General features: G+C 38.9%; 1 protein-coding gene across 1 annotated transcript in view; it reads right to left on the bottom strand.

The window, feature by feature from the left end:
• The window catches only part of LOC124594939 (serine/threonine-protein kinase Pak), a 133121-nt gene that overhangs the window by 18131 nt on the left and 93788 nt on the right, over positions 1 to 21202 (bottom strand). Inside the window, exons 5-9 of the mRNA XM_047133441.1 lie at positions 20753 to 21036; positions 20218 to 20404; positions 15259 to 15451; positions 13040 to 13236; positions 1144 to 1281 (exon numbers count right to left, since the gene is read on the bottom strand). Of these exons, the coding sequence (XP_046989397.1) occupies positions 1144 to 1281; positions 13040 to 13236; positions 15259 to 15451; positions 20218 to 20404; positions 20753 to 21036 (999 nt within the window). The remainder of the gene's footprint in view (positions 1 to 1143; positions 1282 to 13039; positions 13237 to 15258; positions 15452 to 20217; positions 20405 to 20752; positions 21037 to 21202) is intronic.

Below are 21202 nucleotides of genomic sequence, written 5' to 3'. Positions count from 1 at the left end.
ACTACCAATAATGCAGGGCATAGTGAATTGTTGGAAAATAAGCTGAGGCCAACAATTCACACCAAATGCCAAGGTTTGCTGTCAAAGAGGGTGTTACTGAATGACAATGAACAGCCACACATGCGTCACACTATCGAAACCATCGAGATGAAATTTCAGGCATTGGAATAAACACACCCCTCCCCCCCACCCCCCCCCCCCCCCAGCCCACATCTTGCTCCATGTGACTTTCACTTGTTTGGGCCACTCAAGGATGCTTTGTGTGGTCGCAGATTTGCCTCAGATGTGGACGTGCAAAATGTGGTGCAAAAATGGCTTCATGACCAACCGAAAACCTTTTATTTGGAAGGAATAAGTATGCTCCTTGACCTTTGGGCCAAGTGCATTGAGAAGGAGGGAGATTACGTAGAAAAATGATGTGCAATGTATACCTGTAGCTTCATGTTAATAAACGGTAGAGTGAAAAGTGTAAATAATTTTTGACTTGCCCTCACAGAAGGCTTTAACTGGGTAACTGAGAGGTACTATTGGGAATAAGTAGGACTCTCTAAAGATTAAGACAGAGAGAAATAGCCTTTCAGGACTGAATACAAATTCATAACAAGATGCGACCAGCAGATGAATACAGAATTGCTGAGTATGAAGTTTTGTCTAATCATCATATGCTTTGTCCTCTCAACAGACACTAATTTATCCTGTTATGTCATTTTTTTTTTTTTTTTTTTTTCAATTTCTTCCTCCCCTTTCTTCATTGTGCCTTTGCAATTCTCAATTTCCCTTCAGCATCATTTCTTGCTGCTTTTCACGTTTCATTTATTATTTACATAATTTCATATCCTTTAATCTCAGAGTCTCATTTGAATCCTTGTCTGATGCTAGCATTTTAGTAATTTTATAACCACTTTGCTTTGCTGTATAGAAAAATGAAATAAAATAAAATATCTATGATTAAAAGTCATATTTTGTTTTGGTAAAAATACTAATGAATAAAGTTTCTGATTTGTAACTAAAATTACATATTTTACACAATTTTATTCGGGGTGCCACGGCCATCATCAGTTTATTTTCAAAGATGCAGAAATGCATTTATAAAATATTGGAACTTATTACCTGATGCTTACAAAAGAAAAAATATTGTCATACCTTCAATAATTCTGAGGCCGCTGCCCTTTTCTCTACCTCCACTTCAAGACATTGATCTAGAAAGTCCTGAAATATCTGAGAGAGTTTTTCTTTCTCCTTTATCTCAGGTTTTCCATTTGTTGCTATAAGATACAAGGCCTGAAAGTTGATCAACAATTTTAGAAAACAAGAACTGATACACCATTATGTTTTTTTCTAAGTGTACATTAAGACCATCTTATGTTGGAAAGATTTCAAAGACTTTCCTTCCAATGTTTCATTCTGTATCTCAAGCATGAGTTGCATTACTGTTACTTAAAATTGAACTGTTGGCTTCCAATTCTTATACTAAGTATGTTTCAAAGCATACAACACACACACTGCTGCACCCACACATCACACAACAACGAGTTCACTTTTCTGCACGTTTAACAGCATTAAAATTAGTCATATCACATACAAAGGATAAACACTTTCACACTAATGTGTACTCTATATATTTCTAAACATTTACAATGGCACTTCAGCTACCACACTCTGATCTAGTAATTTACCCTTATGCAGTCACTGAAAATCTTACCTTTTATCTTGTGCTCACCATTATTTTCTAATAGAAGTTCTTTAATTGCGACAACATACATTTATTAATTATTTTTTATTTGTTTATTGGCTGGTACAGACATCTGGTCTGTTTCCTGTGTACTACAGTAAGATGATGTATTTTTGCTCGAACAACATGAGGATAGCATCCAGCTATGCTATGTGTTAGTACTTTCACACACTATACACGTGTAAGTTGAAGAACAAAACAATGAGCTAGCAAGTGAACAAAACATTTTGTAATATATATATATCAGGCGAACCCTGCCATGGAGATGCACTCGCGCTTCCTACAACCAACAGACTGAGCATAAAAGGGGTCAAATTGTGGCCTTCCAAGTGGTGGGATGGACCTTTCAAAGAATTGCCACCCAGGTGCTGTGTTGGTTGCGCAATGATGCTGGTATCAGCGCTAATGTGAACATTCTCACATCCATGAACAAGATTCTGGAAAGCCCACCAGGATCACTGTAAGGGTGGCAGTGGCAGATCGTACAGCTATCACAGAACAGGTAAGAGGGCTTGTGAGCCCAGATGTATCAACAAGAGTTGTTGTGAATCAGTTATTACCAGTGGGACTACAGTCAGGTACACCTCTATCAAGTCTTTCACTCATGCCACAGCATCGACGTGCAAGGCTTGACTGGTGTGATCAGAAAATCACTTGAAAGATGGACTCCCATACTGTGGTCTTCAGCAATGAAAGCAGCTTCTGCCTGCATGCAGGTGTTAATCACTTGTACATAGACCACCTGGTGAGTGCTGTCTCATATGTGCATTCACCCAAGACATACAGGCCCCAACCCAGGCATTATGGTCTGGGGTGAGACAAGCTACAACACTCATTCACCTTTGTTGTTTCCAGAGGGGACACAAACCAGAGCATGGTTCATGCAAAATGTTGGACCTGTTCCTGCAACGGGAGGTGATGTGTTGTTCCAACACGATAATGCTTGCACGCATTCTGCCTGAGAAACTCATCATTCTCAGCAAGATGTGCAGGAACTTCCCTAGCCAGCAGTATCTCCAGACTTGTCTCCAACTGAGCATGTGTGGGATATAATGGGACAAGAAGTGACTCATGTGATTTGTCAAACAACAGCTCTTACAGAACTAGGTGAACAGGTGGAGCAGGCATGGCATAATGCATCCAAGGACAGTATCTGTCATCTGTACAATTGACTGGATGCCGGAGTCATTGCCTACATTGCCACTTGTGGAGGCTACACCACATATTACTAGCGTGTTTCAGCATGGGTCAGTACCTGGTAGCTCAGAACCGCTTGTGCTATCGATCTATAAATGTAATCATTTCACGTAATCCATTTGCACTGTTGCAACAATAAATATTTAGTGTATTGTAAGCCTCTAAAAGGGTGTGCCAATTTTTATTCGGCAGTGTATATTGGTACATATAATGACTGTTTCAACTTCGAAGAAAATACCCCTGTGCAAAATAATATACAGACATAAGAAACTGAAAAATTTTTTGTAACAATGGGTAAAAATCAGTAACTTCCATTGCCAATCCAAAAAAGCTGTGTACCCAAAAACTCGATCTCTCAAGAATGCCATAATAGCTGTTATAGCTACACTTTCTACAACTTGTTAAATGAAGTATGTAATTTGTTTATGTATTGCAATTTAAAGTAAATATACAACAACATTATTGAAATGAAATGCTGGTTGCCTCACAAAGTGAGTAGGTGGTGATGCCTGACCTTAGAGAGGCACAATTCACTCTCATACAAATCATAGATTTAAAGCTGTTATACAATGCATGTTTTCAAAGTTGTGCAACATAGCAGTGTGGCACACAGTAAAGTTATTTTGTCTTTGAGGAATCTACAGATAAAAACTAAGCAAGTTTTTGTTTACTACTAATATAATAGAAAATCACCATACAATTCCAGAAGCAATACTATTGAGATGGGTAGATTTACAGAATGACAGGTGCTCCAGGATTTCACAATGTCGCAATCTTCAGCAAATGTAGCAGAACACGTTTGATGATGATGGTTTGGTTTGTGGGGCTCAACTGTGCGGTTATTAGCGCCCGTAAAAATTCTGAACCTTTGCTCAGTCCAAACTCATCATTTTCATTTTCATGAAAGATAATGAAATGATGGGGACAACACAAACATCCAGTCATCTCGAGGCAGGTCAAAATCACTGACCCTGCCAGGAATCGAACCCGAGACCCCGTGCTCGGGAAGCGAGAACGTGACTGCGAGACCACGAGCTGTGGACTAGAACATGTTTGAGTTGCAGCAAAATATACAGAGGTGCATTGTCCAGAGTCTGATCAACATTCTGTACAAGTGTTTCTGTAAAGCAGTGAATAGTGACATGGACTGTAATTTCCTTTTATAAATGACATGAAAACTGTCAGACATTACAGACAATGTTTACTGAGTATTGTTCCAAAATGACTAATACTAGTGAAAATCTGTGAGTAACTGAGTAAAGAGGACTAGCTGTTAGGAAATTAACTGGTATAAAAACAACTAATGATTCTGAATTTCCAATAACACACTTCTGGAAATGTGCAAATACGGTAACCCTTTACTGAGCTCAACAATGAAGGTGTCAATTGCAATGCCCAGGCAAGGTTCTACAGTAAACAGGAATGACACACTGTTGTAATTAATGATGGAAATGCATAAACTGTTCAAAGAAGCTGAGGAGGAACTTCAAGAATCTTTCAAGGAACCACTGAACACAGCATGAACTTCATTACACATGAGTTCTTGAATGAATCATTTCAATTAATTACTTCCAATAAAGCAAACTAAATTGTGATCAGAGTTTCTGGGCAAGCATGATGTGGTACAAAAAAGTAAAAGTCAACTTGCAGCTTTCCAATCATCAGCTACAACCTCGCAAAGCAACTGAGAACATCAATGTTCAAGTAAAAACACACAGTGTTGAATTTGTTACTGTCAAGGGTGATTGCATGTAAATCAGATGCACCTCAATTAAACTGGTCAACTATATTTTCTGGAAATCACAAAAGAACTGCTATTAAGAATGTTTCTTGTTCATTAGAAACCATCTAAAATGTAGTGTGTGTGGAGGTAGATTCTGCCTGAAAAATAAATCTCATGAACTCTGATTTACAATTCCAAATTCAGTAATGGATAATGGAATGAACATCCTAAAATTTCAGGGGTTTGGACCAAGTAAGGGAAACCATCCAGCAACATTGATCAAGTACTTTTGAAATACTTTGTCCGAACTGTGCCTAGAGTGGTAAGAGATTGTTTATATGAGCTACGTTACGACAACATGTTTATATGGAAATATGCATAGTGTAACATTTTTCCTGTTGCAGGGAATTTGAAATTTTATAAATAAATACAAGGTGCATCTGAAAAGTATGGTCATATGCTAGCTAAAAAGCACAAGCATACATGCAGGGAGACATGTCACCTAGTGCCACCATCACGCAGATTACTGAAGTGAAGTAGCATGCACACTCAAACGAAATCAGGTTGAGAAAATGGCTCAAATGGCTCTGAGCACTATGAGATTTAACATTGGTGGTCATCAGTCCCCTAGAACTTAGAACTACTTAAACCTAACTAACCTACGGACATCACACACATCCATTCCCGAGGCAGGATTCGAACTTGCGACCGTAGCGGTCGTGCGGTTCCAGACTGTAGTGCCTAGAACCGCTCGGCTACCCCAGCCGGCAGGTTGAGAACTCTTCACTGTAAAATCTAGTGCAAAATGAAGAGTGCCATTTCATTATGAATTTGTGATGTGAGAAAATAAGTTACGAAAGACTCAAATTATTTTAATGAATAGTTGCATGAGAAAAATCATGTAGTGGAGAACATGCGCATATCCCAAAACAATGGCTTTAAAAATATTTTTCTTTTTTTTGCGCAAAAAGGAAAAGTTTTTGTGAGAATCTAACTGCAGAGATTTGTGTCATCTGCATAAAATGTTATGTTGATTAAAGCTAGAACACCATTATTGTACGAAGAAGACATGGTGCCACAAAGAAAACATGATGCCACATAGCTCACTGAATCACATCTGTTACCACTGAGTCACACACACGCCACAGTGCACATCACATCACTTGGTACACCACGTCAGTGGCTATAGATAAACTTCCTAAGTACCTTTGTGTTGAGTTAAAGCTAACTTCTCCCACATAGTCAATGGCAATAATATAACAATAAGCTCACCACCTTTGATTGGGTCATTGAGACAATTTGTGGATGGTGACGCCATTTCTGGTGTAATTAAGTAGTGTGAGTAAGGGTGGTCTCACTACTCAGGACTATTTGCACGATTAGTACAAGGTGCAATTGAAAAATTTGGTGAATGATCTCGGGAAAGAAAGGAAACAAGAGTTGCAGTGTGTATTTACTGATCTTCAAAGTAATCACCATTAGCTACAACACACATCTGACAGCTGTAAAGCTGTTGGAAACTGTAAGCAAATGCTTCTTGTGGAAATGCTCAAAGCACGGTGAGCAAGCATTGTTGGATAGACACAACATCTGCGAAGTGTAAGCCTTTCAGGGCTAGTTTAATGTGGGAAAAGAAAAAGTAGTTTGGCAGTGCCAAATTTGGAGAACAAGAAGGGCATTGAAGAACAGTCACATTGAGTTCAGTGATAAAGTTGAGCACGTGGACTGCAATGTGCTGACAGGCATTGTCACGGAGGAAATTCAACTGTCCACAAAGGTGAAGTTCTGGGCAAACCCACCAGTTCTTGCTATCAAAAAAAAAAAAAAAAAAAAAAAAAAAAAAGCAATCAACATCATGTTAAGCTTGGATTTAGTAATCTGATATTTTTGGGAGGCAGGGAAGATGAACACTGCACCACTGATTGTTGCTTGGTCTGATGACAGTATTGGTAGCACCAGATCTCAGATCCTGTAGAAGTAGTTTCCAAAAACTGCAGATTCCAGTCAGACATATCAATGAAATCCCAAGACGTTTGTATGTGAGTTAGCTTCTGCTCATCATTCAGCCTGTGTGACAAACTGGTCACAAATTTTTGCCTTTTCAGATGTTCATGAACAGTAGTACTTATGCTGTCTTTGCTTATCTTCTACTCTCCTGCTCAGTTTCAGTGACAGCTGCCGATGTCTGTAAACACCTGTCACACTCATTCGGTGTTGTCTGGGATTGTGCTTGTTGACAGTTGACACAAACATGACTTACCCTTGACACGTACCATTCCATCTCCAAAGTGTTTAAACCATTTACACACACCTCTTTTACTCGCTGCTTCAGCACTGTACACTTACCAGTTACTTGTGGTTACTCCCCAGTTACTCTTCACACAGTGCCAGGTCGGGCGAGTAAGGTACATGGGGCAGTGGGATCATGTCATTTTTAGCCAAAAACTGTTAACAGAGATGGCTATGTGTGCAGGCTCATTGTTGTGGTTGAAGAACCAGTGTAGTCGAAGTTGACGCAAGGGGGGCCATTAAGCAGTTCAGTGACATACATTGCTGTTCAGTGTTTACCTCAGATGTCAACAGATGTCAACTCATAGCTAGGACAGTTAGCTTTGTGGAACTTTGACTTTAGTCAGGTGCAACAGAATTATAGTAAGGAGACTTATAATTGTGAATGACAATGCCTTCAGTAGGCAAAGGACTTTGTACTGCACCACATGCAGATATCAATGTATACATTGAGTATTCTCAATATAGCTATTTTACAGCGATATTGGTTTATTCACTCGATGTTTGATTTGTGCTTCCACTTCCATGCACCTTCCTGAACAGTACTGTATTTTGTATGTATGTCCACTTGGAACCATACGAGGGGGTCCATTGCAACTAATACATTTGTCCCACCGGTGCTTCCACTGTTCGAAACTTTTTTTTTTTAGTTATCTTTAGAAACAGCTGACAGCTCCACCCTTTTTTTTTTTTTCCCCCCCCCCCCCCCCTTGACTTCTTCAATGTTGTCAAATCGGTGTCCTTTCATGCCCAAAAATAAGAAAAAGTCACATAGAGCCAGGTCAGGTGAGTATGGTGCATGGGGCAGTGGGAGCATGCCATTTTCAGCCAAAAACTGTTAACAGAGATGGCCGTGTTTGCAGGTGCGTTGTCGTGATGGAAGAACCAGTCTCGTGTCTGCCATAAATTGGGTCTTTTATGACAAACACTGTTCCATAATCTTCTTAAAATGGTCTGTGAGCACAAGCTCTAGATTTTTTTCAATATTTTCGTCAATTTGGGCAGTTGATGGACATCCATAATGAGGTTTGTCATCAATCAACATTCACCAATTTCGAATTGAGCAAAATACTCGTACACTTGAGTTTTTTCCATAGTGTCACATTGGTAAGCGGTTTTCAGCATTAAAATAGTTTCAGCAGTATTTTTAGTGAGCAGGAAACAAAGTTTCATAGCTGCACATTGTTCACCTAAACTTGCCATCACAAAAAAATGAAACAAGAACAAACAGTGCTAGTAAAAACAATCACTGCAGACAAACAGAGCTAGCCAGGTTGACAAAACAGGTGGCACTGCACTGGCAATGAGTTGCGCTATGCCCACGTAACGGCACAAATGCATACTACACATGCCCCCAATATGGGGGGGGGGGGGCGGGGGGGGGGGGGGTGTACCCCCTCATATTGTTTGGCACCAACACTAAGTGCTATAACAATGATGACAATCTTAACATAAATCTTTCAGACATGCTGAAGAATACAATACAGCAACATCTCAATGTGTGGCAAATTCAAAAATAAGAAACTGTTCTAATATGCCAATGCTAACAAATCCTGTAGATCCAAAAAAGGAAGAATATTTTTACATCTACATTCAATGATGTGGAAAATATAATTGTAAGGAGTTTCAAGGATCAAAGTCGAAACATTGCTTTAAGCAGAAACATACTGCAAGAGAAGACTCATAAAACTGCTCTGAAGATTGGCACTGAAAATTTTAGTGCATCAAACAGCTGGTTGAATAGTTTTGAAAAACATCATTTCAAAGTTCAAGTGGAGAAAGTGAATCTTTGGCCAAGGAAAGTAGAAACTATTGGAAGAAAATCACACTTCCATGAATGGATACAAGATTATGAGCCCAGATACATGTTCAACGCTGACAAAACTGACAACTTTTATAGTTGACTTCCGGCATAAATATTATTCTGTTAATGGAGAGAGAGTCATGGAGGTAAATAAGTTAAGAAAACATCATGATGCTGTTATGTGCAAACAGAAATGGAAGTGACTTCCATTATTAATTCCCAGGTGTTTCCCAAACACAAAGACGCTATTTTGTACTTATGTGTACAGCAGTGTTGGAAGCGTTTACAACTTTTTCGGGTGTTTAGATGCCACGAAGGGTACAGCAGGAAGGAAAATTGTATTTATTATAAACCTATGCTTTGTACATCCTCAGGAAACATAATTTCTGTGGAAGCAGATTAGCAGTTGTGTACAAGTCAGTTTCATTCTTTGACAGGAAGGAAGTGATGAGACTCACCATTCTACAGGCTATGCTTATGTTTGTTGCTACCAGGAACTCTGTAACATAACCAACTGTGCTGAACTGTTGAAAACTACATTGTTCCAGAAGCAGAACAGAATAAAAAACTGATACTTCTGTAAATGCAACATTCCAGGACATTGTTTGTTGTGATGACAATGTCCTGGCTTCCATACTGAGATTGATATGCTTATGAAGGAACACTAGTAAGAACTGGCGGCGGTGGTGGTGGTGGTGGTGGTGGTGGTGGTGATTATGATGATGAGTCACTTCTAATTTGTATCAACCATCTGGAGTGACACGTTCTTTCCTACAATATCCTGGAAGAGCAAAAGAATGAAGACTTCTTGATTTTTTAAAAGATGAAGGATGTTTTCTGCGGGAAGCGTAATAATTATATATTTAGTACATTTAAATTTTTAGCACAGGACATGGGTATTTTTGTAATTAAACAGCACTTATATCACCTAAACATGCTTGAATTATGATTCTGACTCACTCCTTCCATGTACTCGGGCAAAACCCCCATTTAAGGAAAATATATTTTGGTATCCAGAGATTTATTAAAAGGGATTTAACTGTACATTTTATCAATTTTTACAGAACACATCCTTAACAAAAACCTTAAGAACTGTTGTTTGTTTTGTCTTTCCAGCATATTAGTGACAGAAACTGTCACTCCAGCTAGCTGATATTAATCTAAGGAAAGACAGAAAACAGCTGCTAGTGGGCACTGGAATAAATCAATAAGGAAAGTTAAAATTTGGTGTCTGACTGGACCACTTCTCTTGAGTGGTTGTCTTGACTGTTTCTACAATCTGCATGGTCCCTGGCCGATAAGTTCCCAACTTATCCTGTCACTACCGACTAAGCCTCTATTCTCACAGCATTCACTGATTCCCATATGAGTTCAACCACACATGTGCATCTGCACAGAAGGGATATTGAAGTAACTGAGCCCAATATATGACATCTGTTCTTTCACACATGTTGGGAAGAACTCATACCGTTTTTAATCCTGCAGCCTTATATGAATATAAATTGAAAGGAAGACAGACAGTGCCTGCTAGGAGGTATTGAAATAAATCAACGAGGAAATAAATGAAAAGAACAAGTTTGCTTTTATTCTACTGTATTACTTTTATTGTGTTAACTGATCTTTGGCTCACGAGGCCATCGTCAGACATTTACTGAGGAAAACTGGAAATTTGTGACTGACCGAGACTCAAAACCAGACTTACCACTTCTCATGAGCGGTTGCCTTACCCAAAGTAAGTTCCTGAAAACAATTCCTTGCACAGCAGTGGCAAAACTTCATGCAACAGACTCTTCCTCCTCTATCGTCGTCAGCTCCTATCTCACTGTGTGCCTTCACAAGCATTTCACACTTCTCACTGATGACACTCATCTCAGGTGTGGAAGTCACGACATCATAATCACAAGCGATAACTCCTGGAATGATCCATTTTCAAGAACAACTGTGATTCTCCTCCATTCTCTCCCTGTTTCATCATCATCATCTTCAATCGCAACTGATGTACCATAACCAGCCATCATGAAACAATTTAACAAAGTTTTTTGTGTTACACAATTCCAGGCAGTAGTAACATACATGCGTAGTCCTTACCAGAAAGGACTGATAAGAGAGACACAGATGATCCAACAAAGAGCGGCGTGTTTCTTCAAGGGATCATTTAGCTCTGCAAGGATGATACCCAGATGCTCAACAAATCCCAGTGACAGACACTACAAGAGAGGTGTTGGACATCATGGAGAGGTTCAATATTGGAATTTCGATGGAGGGCTTTCTGGGAAGAGGCTGACAACATATTACTTTGTTCCACAAACATTTCACGAAATGACCATAATGAGAAAATTCAAGAAATTAGAGCTGATACAGAGGCTTACCAACTATCATTCTTCCCACACACCATTCATGAGTGGAACAGGGATGAGAGGATTAGTTAATCATACCAGAAGTACCCTACAGCACATACCATCACGTGCCTTGCGCTGTATTGATGTCGGTGTAGATGTTAAGCATTGAGGCTCATCAGTTCCTTCCTCTCAAGAAACAAAATTTACTTCTGCACAACTGCTACTTTCCATTTGGCTTTAACAGAGTGTATTATGTCCACGTCCAGAGGCTGCGAATGGCTTGTGCAGTTCAGAGGAAGATCTATCACCCGACACAACATTTGAAGAATCTACCTTTCTCTTTCAATCCAGTCACTGTAGCCAATTTTCTTGAAGCAGAGGTCCTGCTAATCAGGGCCTCTGAAATCCCGTGTGCATCCACAGAAAAGCTTGACTACTTCACATTCTGCAGCTGCTATTGGAGCAAAAGAAGACAACTTCTACTCGTATCACGAAAATGCACGTCCACTACTTTCTCTTTACACACCTATACTTCCATAAATGTCTGCACAGATGATTAGAGTGACTCGTAAATTAGAGTAGAACAGAACTCTACATACAAGACATGCCTTGAAGGCTCAACACGACATACCAGATTACAATATATTTCATTTGTCACGAAACCATCTTGTCTTTTGTTTTCATTCTTGGGGAGTGTGATTTATCTTTGACAGTCAAGCCACTGCCAAGCTGCAATGCCAAAACATAAAAGGCCCTGCCCACAGCAGGTGAAGCTAAGTTGTCACACCTTGCAATTTTCTTGTACTCTACACCTCCTGTTTAATGTCTGCACGTACGAAAACGAACACCTGCACACAGTAAATGTTCCACGACTTACTGCTTACTTAATATTATTCTGTCACTATCATCTTTCTTTGTAGTTTACAAAGACTGAAATGTCATTTGTTTATACAGCATGTAACACTTCAACAGCCTCACTTCATCCACTTACAGTCTGAAATTATAAATTATGACTTTTTAAAAATAAGCCAACCAGCCATTCAAAACACTGAAATTTTCAAAACCTTTCCTTAGGGTAATTTCACGAGCCTTGTCTTGCATCATGTTTCCACTTATAGGAATGCTGACACTTCTCATTCCATTAAAACATTTTAACATAATATTTTCCAAATCATTGAATGTCGACATGCAAATGTTCTTCCTGTTGGATCTGACAAACCTCTAGTTTTGACATTTAACAACACTTCCTTGTTTCTGAGTAAGCTGCACAATAAAGACAGCACCAAATCGTAGATCTTCACCATGTTGTAAATTTTTTTGTTATGACTGTGCCATTGTGGATGATGGTAAGCTTTCACTGAACTGCAAGCTTGCTGTGTTTGCAGGGCACAGTTCTGTACAGGTGAAGCTGACAAAATTGTTGGTACAGGACTATATTTCTCAGGTCACACTTCTTACACTCTGCGACTTCTATGCCAGATCAAGTGCCCAATGTCGCAAGCTACACAGGGCTGTACACACTCGTTTTCTGATTCATTAAACTACAATAAAAGTATGCGTCATCTGAAAGAATAGATTACCATTTCCTGCAGTCACAATGCACAAAGTATGAACTGCATGAAACTGAAATAAACTGGAAATTCATTTTGACATATTAGGAACTGCGTAAAAAGTGGCTTTTAATTTGCAGAATGATTTGTGTTTATTCCTTAAAAGTAGACTACTTCTTTAAACAGAGAGGAATAACATTGTTCTCAAGGAAGTTTCACGGGGACCAATGGAAATATTCATTAAACCCAAGATTTCTTTTAAAGAGGTTTGTCAATTCAGAGTTTCAGTGCAACAGTTAGACTGCATATATTACAGAAATTGACTCTGAAACACAAAAGATAATTCTTGATAGTACAGTTATCTTTGCTTAAATTTGACAAGCAAAATATATAAAATATACATACCCGGAGAGGGTTCTCATTTAAATACGGAGGTTCACCTTCTATCATCTCAATAGCCATAATTCCAAGAGACCAAATGTCAACTTTGGGCCCATATTGCTTCCTAGTTACAACTTCTGGAGCCATCCAGTATGGTGTCCCTACCATAGTTGTACGTTTTGACTGCTCTGGTGAAATTTGAGCACAAAATCCGAAGTCAGCTGTTGAAAACATAAAAATATTTTTAGTACATGTAATACATGAAATAAGCGAGATTACCATCAGAATTAAAGATCACAAACTCTGTCCAACAAAATTACAAGCAGAGTTCCAACAACAAAGAAAAACTTCATATAGTAGCTTGTCCTCTTACACACAAAATAAAACCATTCAGCAAATATCACAAAATACAAGATAGTGCACAACCTCTTATTTCAGACAAGTCATGATTCAAAAACAGCATGTTGTTGGTGAGAAATTGATTTTAGAGGCATGTATTGTTATTTAGGGATATTAAAGTGTAGAACTCTAGTTACCTGAAGATGGGTTATTTGACCTGGAAGAAGTTAAAATAAGATCGTGCAAATAAAGAAATTAAAGAGGATGTAATGACCCTAGACCATTATAGCATTAGAAGTCACCATAGACTCCTCAGATTCAAAGTGAAAATATACATACAAAGCTAGAAATAACAGAACCATCAGGTAGGAAACCAGAAATGGTAAACAAAGATAATTTATTTGTGGATAAAAAATATGTTACATTACGATCCTACTTTACCAACTTAGACAATGCAGTTATGCATAGACAAAATTGGCAGTTTTTTAACTTAATATAAATAGTAGAAGTTGCAGGAAGTTCACAGGAACAAAAAGGGGCAAAAATCTCACATGGAATGTGGCAAGCGATTGGAGCTATTAAAGACACAGTAAGTGTTTCAAAGCAAATTGTAATAGGTAAATGATACAATATGTTGGATTGGGGAGAGAGGTGTGCTAGGTTAGTCTGTGCAGTTGTGCAAAGCCACTATGCCAGGGTGGCATAGTGGTTAGCACATCTACCTAGTGAGAAGGAGACCCAGGTTCGAATCACAACCTTGGTACAAATTTTCATTCACTGCTTCAATCAGCAAGATACTTCACTATTTTATATTTTCTACCACACATTTTGAAATATTATACCACCATCAATAGGTAGACGCATGTGAATTAATATGGCATGGATGTATTGTAAGAATGACTTTTGGGTAATCTGTGGCACTGCATTTCAGCGGTCACAGGCTTATTTTCCAGTTGCATTTATATAATATACTATACACTGCAATTTGTATTTTCACACTGTATGTTTAGAATATAGCACATTCAGTTCAACAGCAGAACGAAACCACCAACACAACAATCACTTGACACAGAGAACTGGATAAAAGCCAAGTAGAGCCATCTCAATGCGTCACTGTCTTTAACTATATGTATCTATGTTGTTCCCACATATCTCACACCTAAGTCTCTTGTTATATCTTGGAGTCCACCTAAAAATTTCCTTACTTGATCTACTATCCACTATACTAGATCTACTATCTACTATACATGCTCTGCCTGCCTCCACTTCAATTTTGTTGGAGAATTAACATCTTCCACTAGTCCGTTCCCTGATCAATTCATTCATCTGCCTGTTTCTTATAGTAACTACATGCATCCATTCATTGTTAACAGTTTTTTCTATGTCTCAAGTCCTCCAAGTTAACTGGTGGGGAAATACAAAGATATCATGATGAATTATATAAGTAAACATGGGTGAAAAAACTATGCATTCTGGACTAGCCACAGGTTGAACAAATTTTGTATTCCATCCTGCATTTGGCAATGGTGTATTCCACCTTATAGGCATCTGTAAATAAACAGATTTTTTGTCATCTTAATAAAGGTCAACATGTTAATCATTATGTGAGATGAAGAATCATTTTCTGTGTATAAAACTTCTTTTTTAATTTATTTGTGACCTCAGTTAAAAATTGTAGTGCTATTTCTGACAATCCAAATCAGCAGAAAACTTTCTAAGATGTATCAAGTTTTTACTTGGATCTGAAGAAGGCTAGTGAGTAACCTAGACAAAACTGGTAACTCTAAAATTTTCTGTTGCAATTAACACCATGAATAAATTTTATATACAAGTGAAATCACTGTTATTAAAAAATACAAAATAACTTATACATATAAACAATTACTGAGTTACAAAATACTTACTCAGTTTAACACTGCCATCCAGACCTAACAATATGTTGTCTGATTTAATATCACGGTGTATGACCTGATTACTGTGCAGAAACTCTAAGGCTTGAAGAACTTCCCTGCAGACAGATGCAATCTGTCCTTCATCCATACAAGTTTCTGTAACCACGTCTGTCAGTGAGCCGCCTGGCAGGTATTCCATCACCACCTGTAATAAAATGACGAATAGGAAATAGAAATCACACTCTTTGCATTACAGAAACTTTTTTTTAAATAGCTTACATTCTAAGCCCTCTACATATTCCACCTGCCCACTGCATCTACCTCTCCACCCTCCTCTGTCCATCTTCTCCATCCCTCTTTCTGTACATCTCCTCTCCCCCCTCTCTCAATCCATACCTCCTCATCCTTTCTCTGTCCATCTCCCCTACACCATCTCTCAGTCCATCTTCTCCCCCATACTCACTCTGTCCACCTCCCCCCCCACCTACCTCCCCCCCCTCTCCCTCCTTCCACCCCCTCTCCCTCTGTCCACCCGCCTCTCTCCCCCCCTCCTTCCACCCCCCTCTCTCCTTCCACCCCTCCCCTCCTCTCTCCTTCCACCCCTCCCCTCCTCTCTCTCCTTCCACCCCTCCCCGCCTCTCTCTCCTTCCACCCCCTATCTCTCCTTCCACCCCTCCTCTCCCCCCCTCCCCCCCCCCCCTCTCTCTCTCTCTCTCTCTCTCTCTCTCTCTCTCTCTCTCTCTCTCTCTCTCTCTCTCTCTCTCTCCCCCCCCCCCAACACCCACCCTCTTTATCTTCACCACCACCTCTCCCCATTTCTCTGTCCATCACCTCCTCCTCCTCTTGCTCTCCATCATCTCCTCCCCATCTATCTACTCCCCTCCCTTTCTCTGTCCACCTCATCGACTCTCTCTCTCATTTCTTCTTTCCCTCTCTGCTCAGCTACGCCCATCCACACAACCCCTGCAATACATGCCAATACTATCCCAATCATTTCTGTAATGCAGGGCAGCCTACATGTCAGAGGTAGGGACACACACACACACACACACACACACACACACACACACACACACACACACACACAAGTGACAGATCAAAGCAAAATGCATACAATTTAAGAAGTAGGAAAAATTAATTATTTGCTACATTAGTCAAAATACAATTTAATATATTGTTTCATACAGATTGGCAGCTATAATTTTTCTTCTGTGATGATCTCTTCCACCCACAAAATCTCATGAACATACTGATGAACATGCTGTGATAATAGCAATGTGCTTTTATTAATGTGACTTAGCAGGTGTAGATCTTATTTTCTTATCCATGCAGACCTCTAACAACAGTTTATTTTTTCTCTTTTCTGTCATGCTTCTTTAATTTGAACTGTCTTAATGCTAAATTGATGCACCCATGGTCTAGGGGTGGCATCTTTAATTAGTAATCAAAATATCATCGGTCCCGGGTTCAAAAACCCGCCACTGCTTAAATTTTGATTAATAATTAGCAACGGCAGCCGAAGACATACAGCATAAGAAGTTACCATCATTCTGCCAACTGCCTTATCAAAGAGGGCGGAAGAGAAGACAGAGGTTCAGAGCACCCTCTTGTCCTTTGTGTGGGAAACTGCCCCTGAAGGCGGAAGAATCAGCAATGATGAATGGCGTGAGGATGCAGAATGGAAACCACTGCATTAAAGACACATAACGTGTATCCACAGGACATGTGGCATGTAATTGAAGATGAGTCATGATGATCTTTCCATTGGCAAAAGATTCCAGAATAGCCTCCATTTGGATCTCTGGGAGGAGACTGCCAAGGGGGAGGTGACCACGAGAAAAAGACTGAGTAACCAATGAAAGGATAACATTCTATGGGTCAGAAGCTTGAAAATGGTAGGGAAATTAGAAAACCTGAAAAGAGAAGTGCAAAGGTTCAATCTAGATATAGTAGGGGTCAGTGAAGTGAAATGGAAAGAAGACAGAGATTTCTGGTCAGATGAGTATAAGGAAATATTAACAGCAGCAGAAAATGGTATAACAGGAGTAGGATACATTATGAATACGAAGGTAGGGCAGAGAGCATGTTACTGTGAACGGTTCAGTGATAGGGCTGTTCTTATCAGAATCGACAGCAAACCAACAGTTATACATGCTGATGTTGCAAGCTGAAGATGAGGAGATAGAGAAAATATATGAAGACATTGAAAGGGTAATACAGTACATAAACAGAAATGAAAATTTTATAGTCATGGGGAACTGGCATGCTTTTGTGGGGGAAAGAAAAGAAGAAATGGTTGCAGGAGAATACGGGCTTGGGTGAGGAATGAGAGGAGAAAGACTAATTGAGTTCAGTAATGAATTTCAGCTAGCAATAGGTAAGACTCTGTTCAAGAATCACATGAGGAGATGGTATACTTGGAAAGGCCAGGTGATTTTAGAAGATTTCAGATAGATTACAACATGGTCAGACAGAGATACCAAAATCAGATACTGGATTGTAAGGCATACCCAGGGGAGCAGATATAGACAGATCACACTGTCATAGTGATGAAGAGTAGGCTGAAGTTTGAGAGATTAATCAGGAAGAATTAATACATAAGGATGTGGGATACATAAGTACTAAGGAAGAATGAGAGACAGCTTTTAAGTTCTCTAAGGCTACAGATACAGCAATAAGAACACCTCAGTAGACAGTAAAAGTGAAGATGAATGGACATTTCTAAAAAGGGCAGTCACAGAAATTGGAAAGAAAAACATAGGTACAAGGCGGTAACTGCGAAGAAACCATACATAACACAAGAAATATTTCAGGTGATCAACGAAAGTAAAGTTCAAAAATGTTCAGTGCTCAGGGAAATTCAGGAATACAGAAATACAAGTCACTGAAGAATGAGATAAATAGGAAGTACCGGAAAGCAAAGATTAAATGGCTGCACGAAAAATCTGAAGAAATCAAAAATGAAATGATTGCTGAAAGGACTGACTCAGCATACTGGAAAGTCAAAATAACCTTCGATGGTATTAAAAGCAATTCCACTGTTAAATGCAGAGGAGAGGGCGAATAGGTGGAAAGAGTACATTGAAGGCCTCTATGAGTGGGTAGATTTGTCTGATGTGATAAAAGAAGGAACAGGAGTCAATTTAGAAGAGATAGGGGATTCAATATTAGAATCAAAATTTAAGAGAGCTTTAGAGGATTTAAAATTAAATAAGGCAAAAGGGATAGATAACATTCCATCAAAATTTCTAAAATCACTGGGGGAAGTGGCAACAAAACGACTATTCACACTGGTGTGTAGAATGGCGATATACAATCTGATTTTCGAAAAATATCTTCCACACAATTCCAAAGATTGCAAGAGTTGAAAAGTGCGAGAATTATCGCACAATCAGGTTAACATCTCATAAATCCAAGTTGCTGACGAGAATAATATAGAAAAGAATGGGAAAGAAAATTGAGGAAGTGTAAGGTGATGATCAGTTTGGCTTCAGGAAAGGTAAAAGCACCAGAGAGGCAATTCTGACATTGCAATTGATAATGAAAGAAAGACTAAAGAAAAATCAAGACACATTCATAGGTTTTTTTTTGACCTTGAAAAAGAGTTTGACAATGTAAAATGGTGCAAGATGTTCGAAATTCTGATAAAAATAGGTGTAAGCTACAGAGAGAGATGGGTAATATACGATATGTACAAGAGCCAATAGGGAATAATAATAGTGGACGACCAAGAACAAAGTGCTCAGATTAAAAAGGTTATAAGACAGGGATGTAGTCTTTTGCCCCTACTGTTCAATCCGTACATCGAAGATGCAATGATGGAAATCAAAGAAAAGTTCAGGAGTGGAATTAAAATTCTACGTGAAAGGATATCAATGATACAATTCACTAGTGACACTGCTCCCCTGAATGAAAGTAAAGAAGAATTAAATGATGTAATGAATGGATTGAACAGTCTTATGTGTATGGAATATGGACTGAAAGTAAATCGAAGAAAGACGAAAGTAATGAGAAGTAGCAGAAATGAGTACAGCGAGAAAATTAACATTAGGATCAATTGTCATGAAGTAGATTAAGTTAAGGAATTCTGCTACCTAGGCAGCAAAATAACCAATGTCTGATGGAGCAAGGAGGACATCAAAAGTAGATATAAGCCAACTAGTATCAAACATTGTCCTTACTTTGAGGAAGAAATTTCTGAGAATGTACGTTTGGAGCACAGCATTGTATAGTAGTGAAAAATGGACTGTGGGAAACCTGGAACAGAAGAGAATCAAAGCATTTGAGATGTGGTGCTACAGATGAATGTTGAAAATTAGGTGGACTGATATAGTGAGCAACGAGGTGGTTCTGTGCAGAATTGGAGAGAAAAGGAATATGTGGAAAACACTGGCAAGAATAACGGACAGGACGATAGGACATCTGTTGAGACATCAGGGAATGACTTCCATGGTACTAGAAGGGACTGCAGAGAGCAAAAACTGTGGAAGAAGACAGACTGGAATACATCTAGCAAATAACTGAGTTTGTAGGTTGCAGGTGCTACTCTGAACAATTGGAACAGGAGAGGAATTCATGGCAGGCAGCTTCAAACCATTCAGAAGGCTGGTGACTTAAAAATAAATATATAAATAAATAAACTGACAAAAGCAGATTATGCCTGATGCTGATAATATGGTTAACAGAAAATCTGCCAAATCAATCATGAAATACTTGTTGTGCTCCCCAGATCTTACTTCAAAGTGCTATAGACTGATATTCAAAGAAAGGCAAAAAAGAACTAAATAAGCAAATGCGATGGGACAAACCTATAATGAATGGCACATTTTCAACAATTTTTCAAATTGTACCAATATCAATCCAAGATATCCTTTGAATTCTTACTTAGCTACAGCATCATCAAAAAATCTCTCTTCTTTTTGTCTCAGTCACTGAAATCCGAGTGCAGATCACAATTACAATCAAACTCACCCAAAGCTCTTCCCCAACTAGATAACTGTCCAGGTAATTAACAACATTGGGATGTTTGTTTTCTCGCATCACCAATATTTCATTAATGATAAGCTCTTTCTTGGGTTGTTGTGATAGGTTCATCTGCTTGATAGCTACCTCCATCCCCGTGGAAGTCTCAATAGCAGTGTACACCGTCCCTGATGCACTAAAATGAGTGTGGTAATCAGCAAATGTTCAAGCTACATTAAATGTTGTAAGAAAAAACAGATCTGTGATTAAGTAAAGGTAAGAAATCACTTAAACTTCAGGTAAAGACAAAACTCTGAGATATCTAAAATACGAGAGAAAAATGAAACACAGAATTTAATTTATTATAAATTTTTATGTGAGTAAATGTATAATTCTAACATCATTTACCAAATCTTAAGTAAATTTTATGGCAGTTTAGAATTATTTAAACTGTAGCAGATATGTATTCCTGCACAAAATCTGAAAAAAAAAATTCTGTTTAAATAACCTGTCTGTGTTCAGCAATAACAATGAAATTACTTACCCTTGCCCAATCTTCTCCATCTTTGTATACTTCCTATTGGGATCACCAACACTGACTATAGTTCTCAGTTTTTCAAGTATTTCTTCATCACTCATTTTTTTCTTACGCGCTTTATCACTAGGTGTCCTTGCATCTACACCAGCACCTACACTGACGTTGTTATTCCTATTCTTGTCCAGTGTGCCATTTGTTGTGCGCGGTGCAGCAGCCACCGATGTGGTTGTAGTCGCTGTTGTTGTAGCTGCTGGGGCTGTTGTTGTTTCCTCTTCTATTGGTTTGGTGTACTGAAATTGCAAACAGTTAACTCGGTGGTATACAGCACAGCATAAATATGTACATCAGACAGTTCTAATTACACTTAAGGGATGATATGTTTATTATCTCTTACGTGACTGGCACACCTCAGAGATTAGATGGTGACAGCCCATAACTGCCCACTGGTCCACAATG

The sequence above is a fragment of the Schistocerca americana genome, chromosome 2 (assembly GCF_021461395.2).
Source record: "Schistocerca americana isolate TAMUIC-IGC-003095 chromosome 2, iqSchAmer2.1, whole genome shotgun sequence".
Classification (NCBI taxonomy): domain Eukaryota; kingdom Metazoa; phylum Arthropoda; class Insecta; order Orthoptera; family Acrididae; genus Schistocerca; species Schistocerca americana.
Note: the sequence above shows the minus strand (reverse complement) of the source record. Positions and strands in the feature narration are given on the sequence as shown.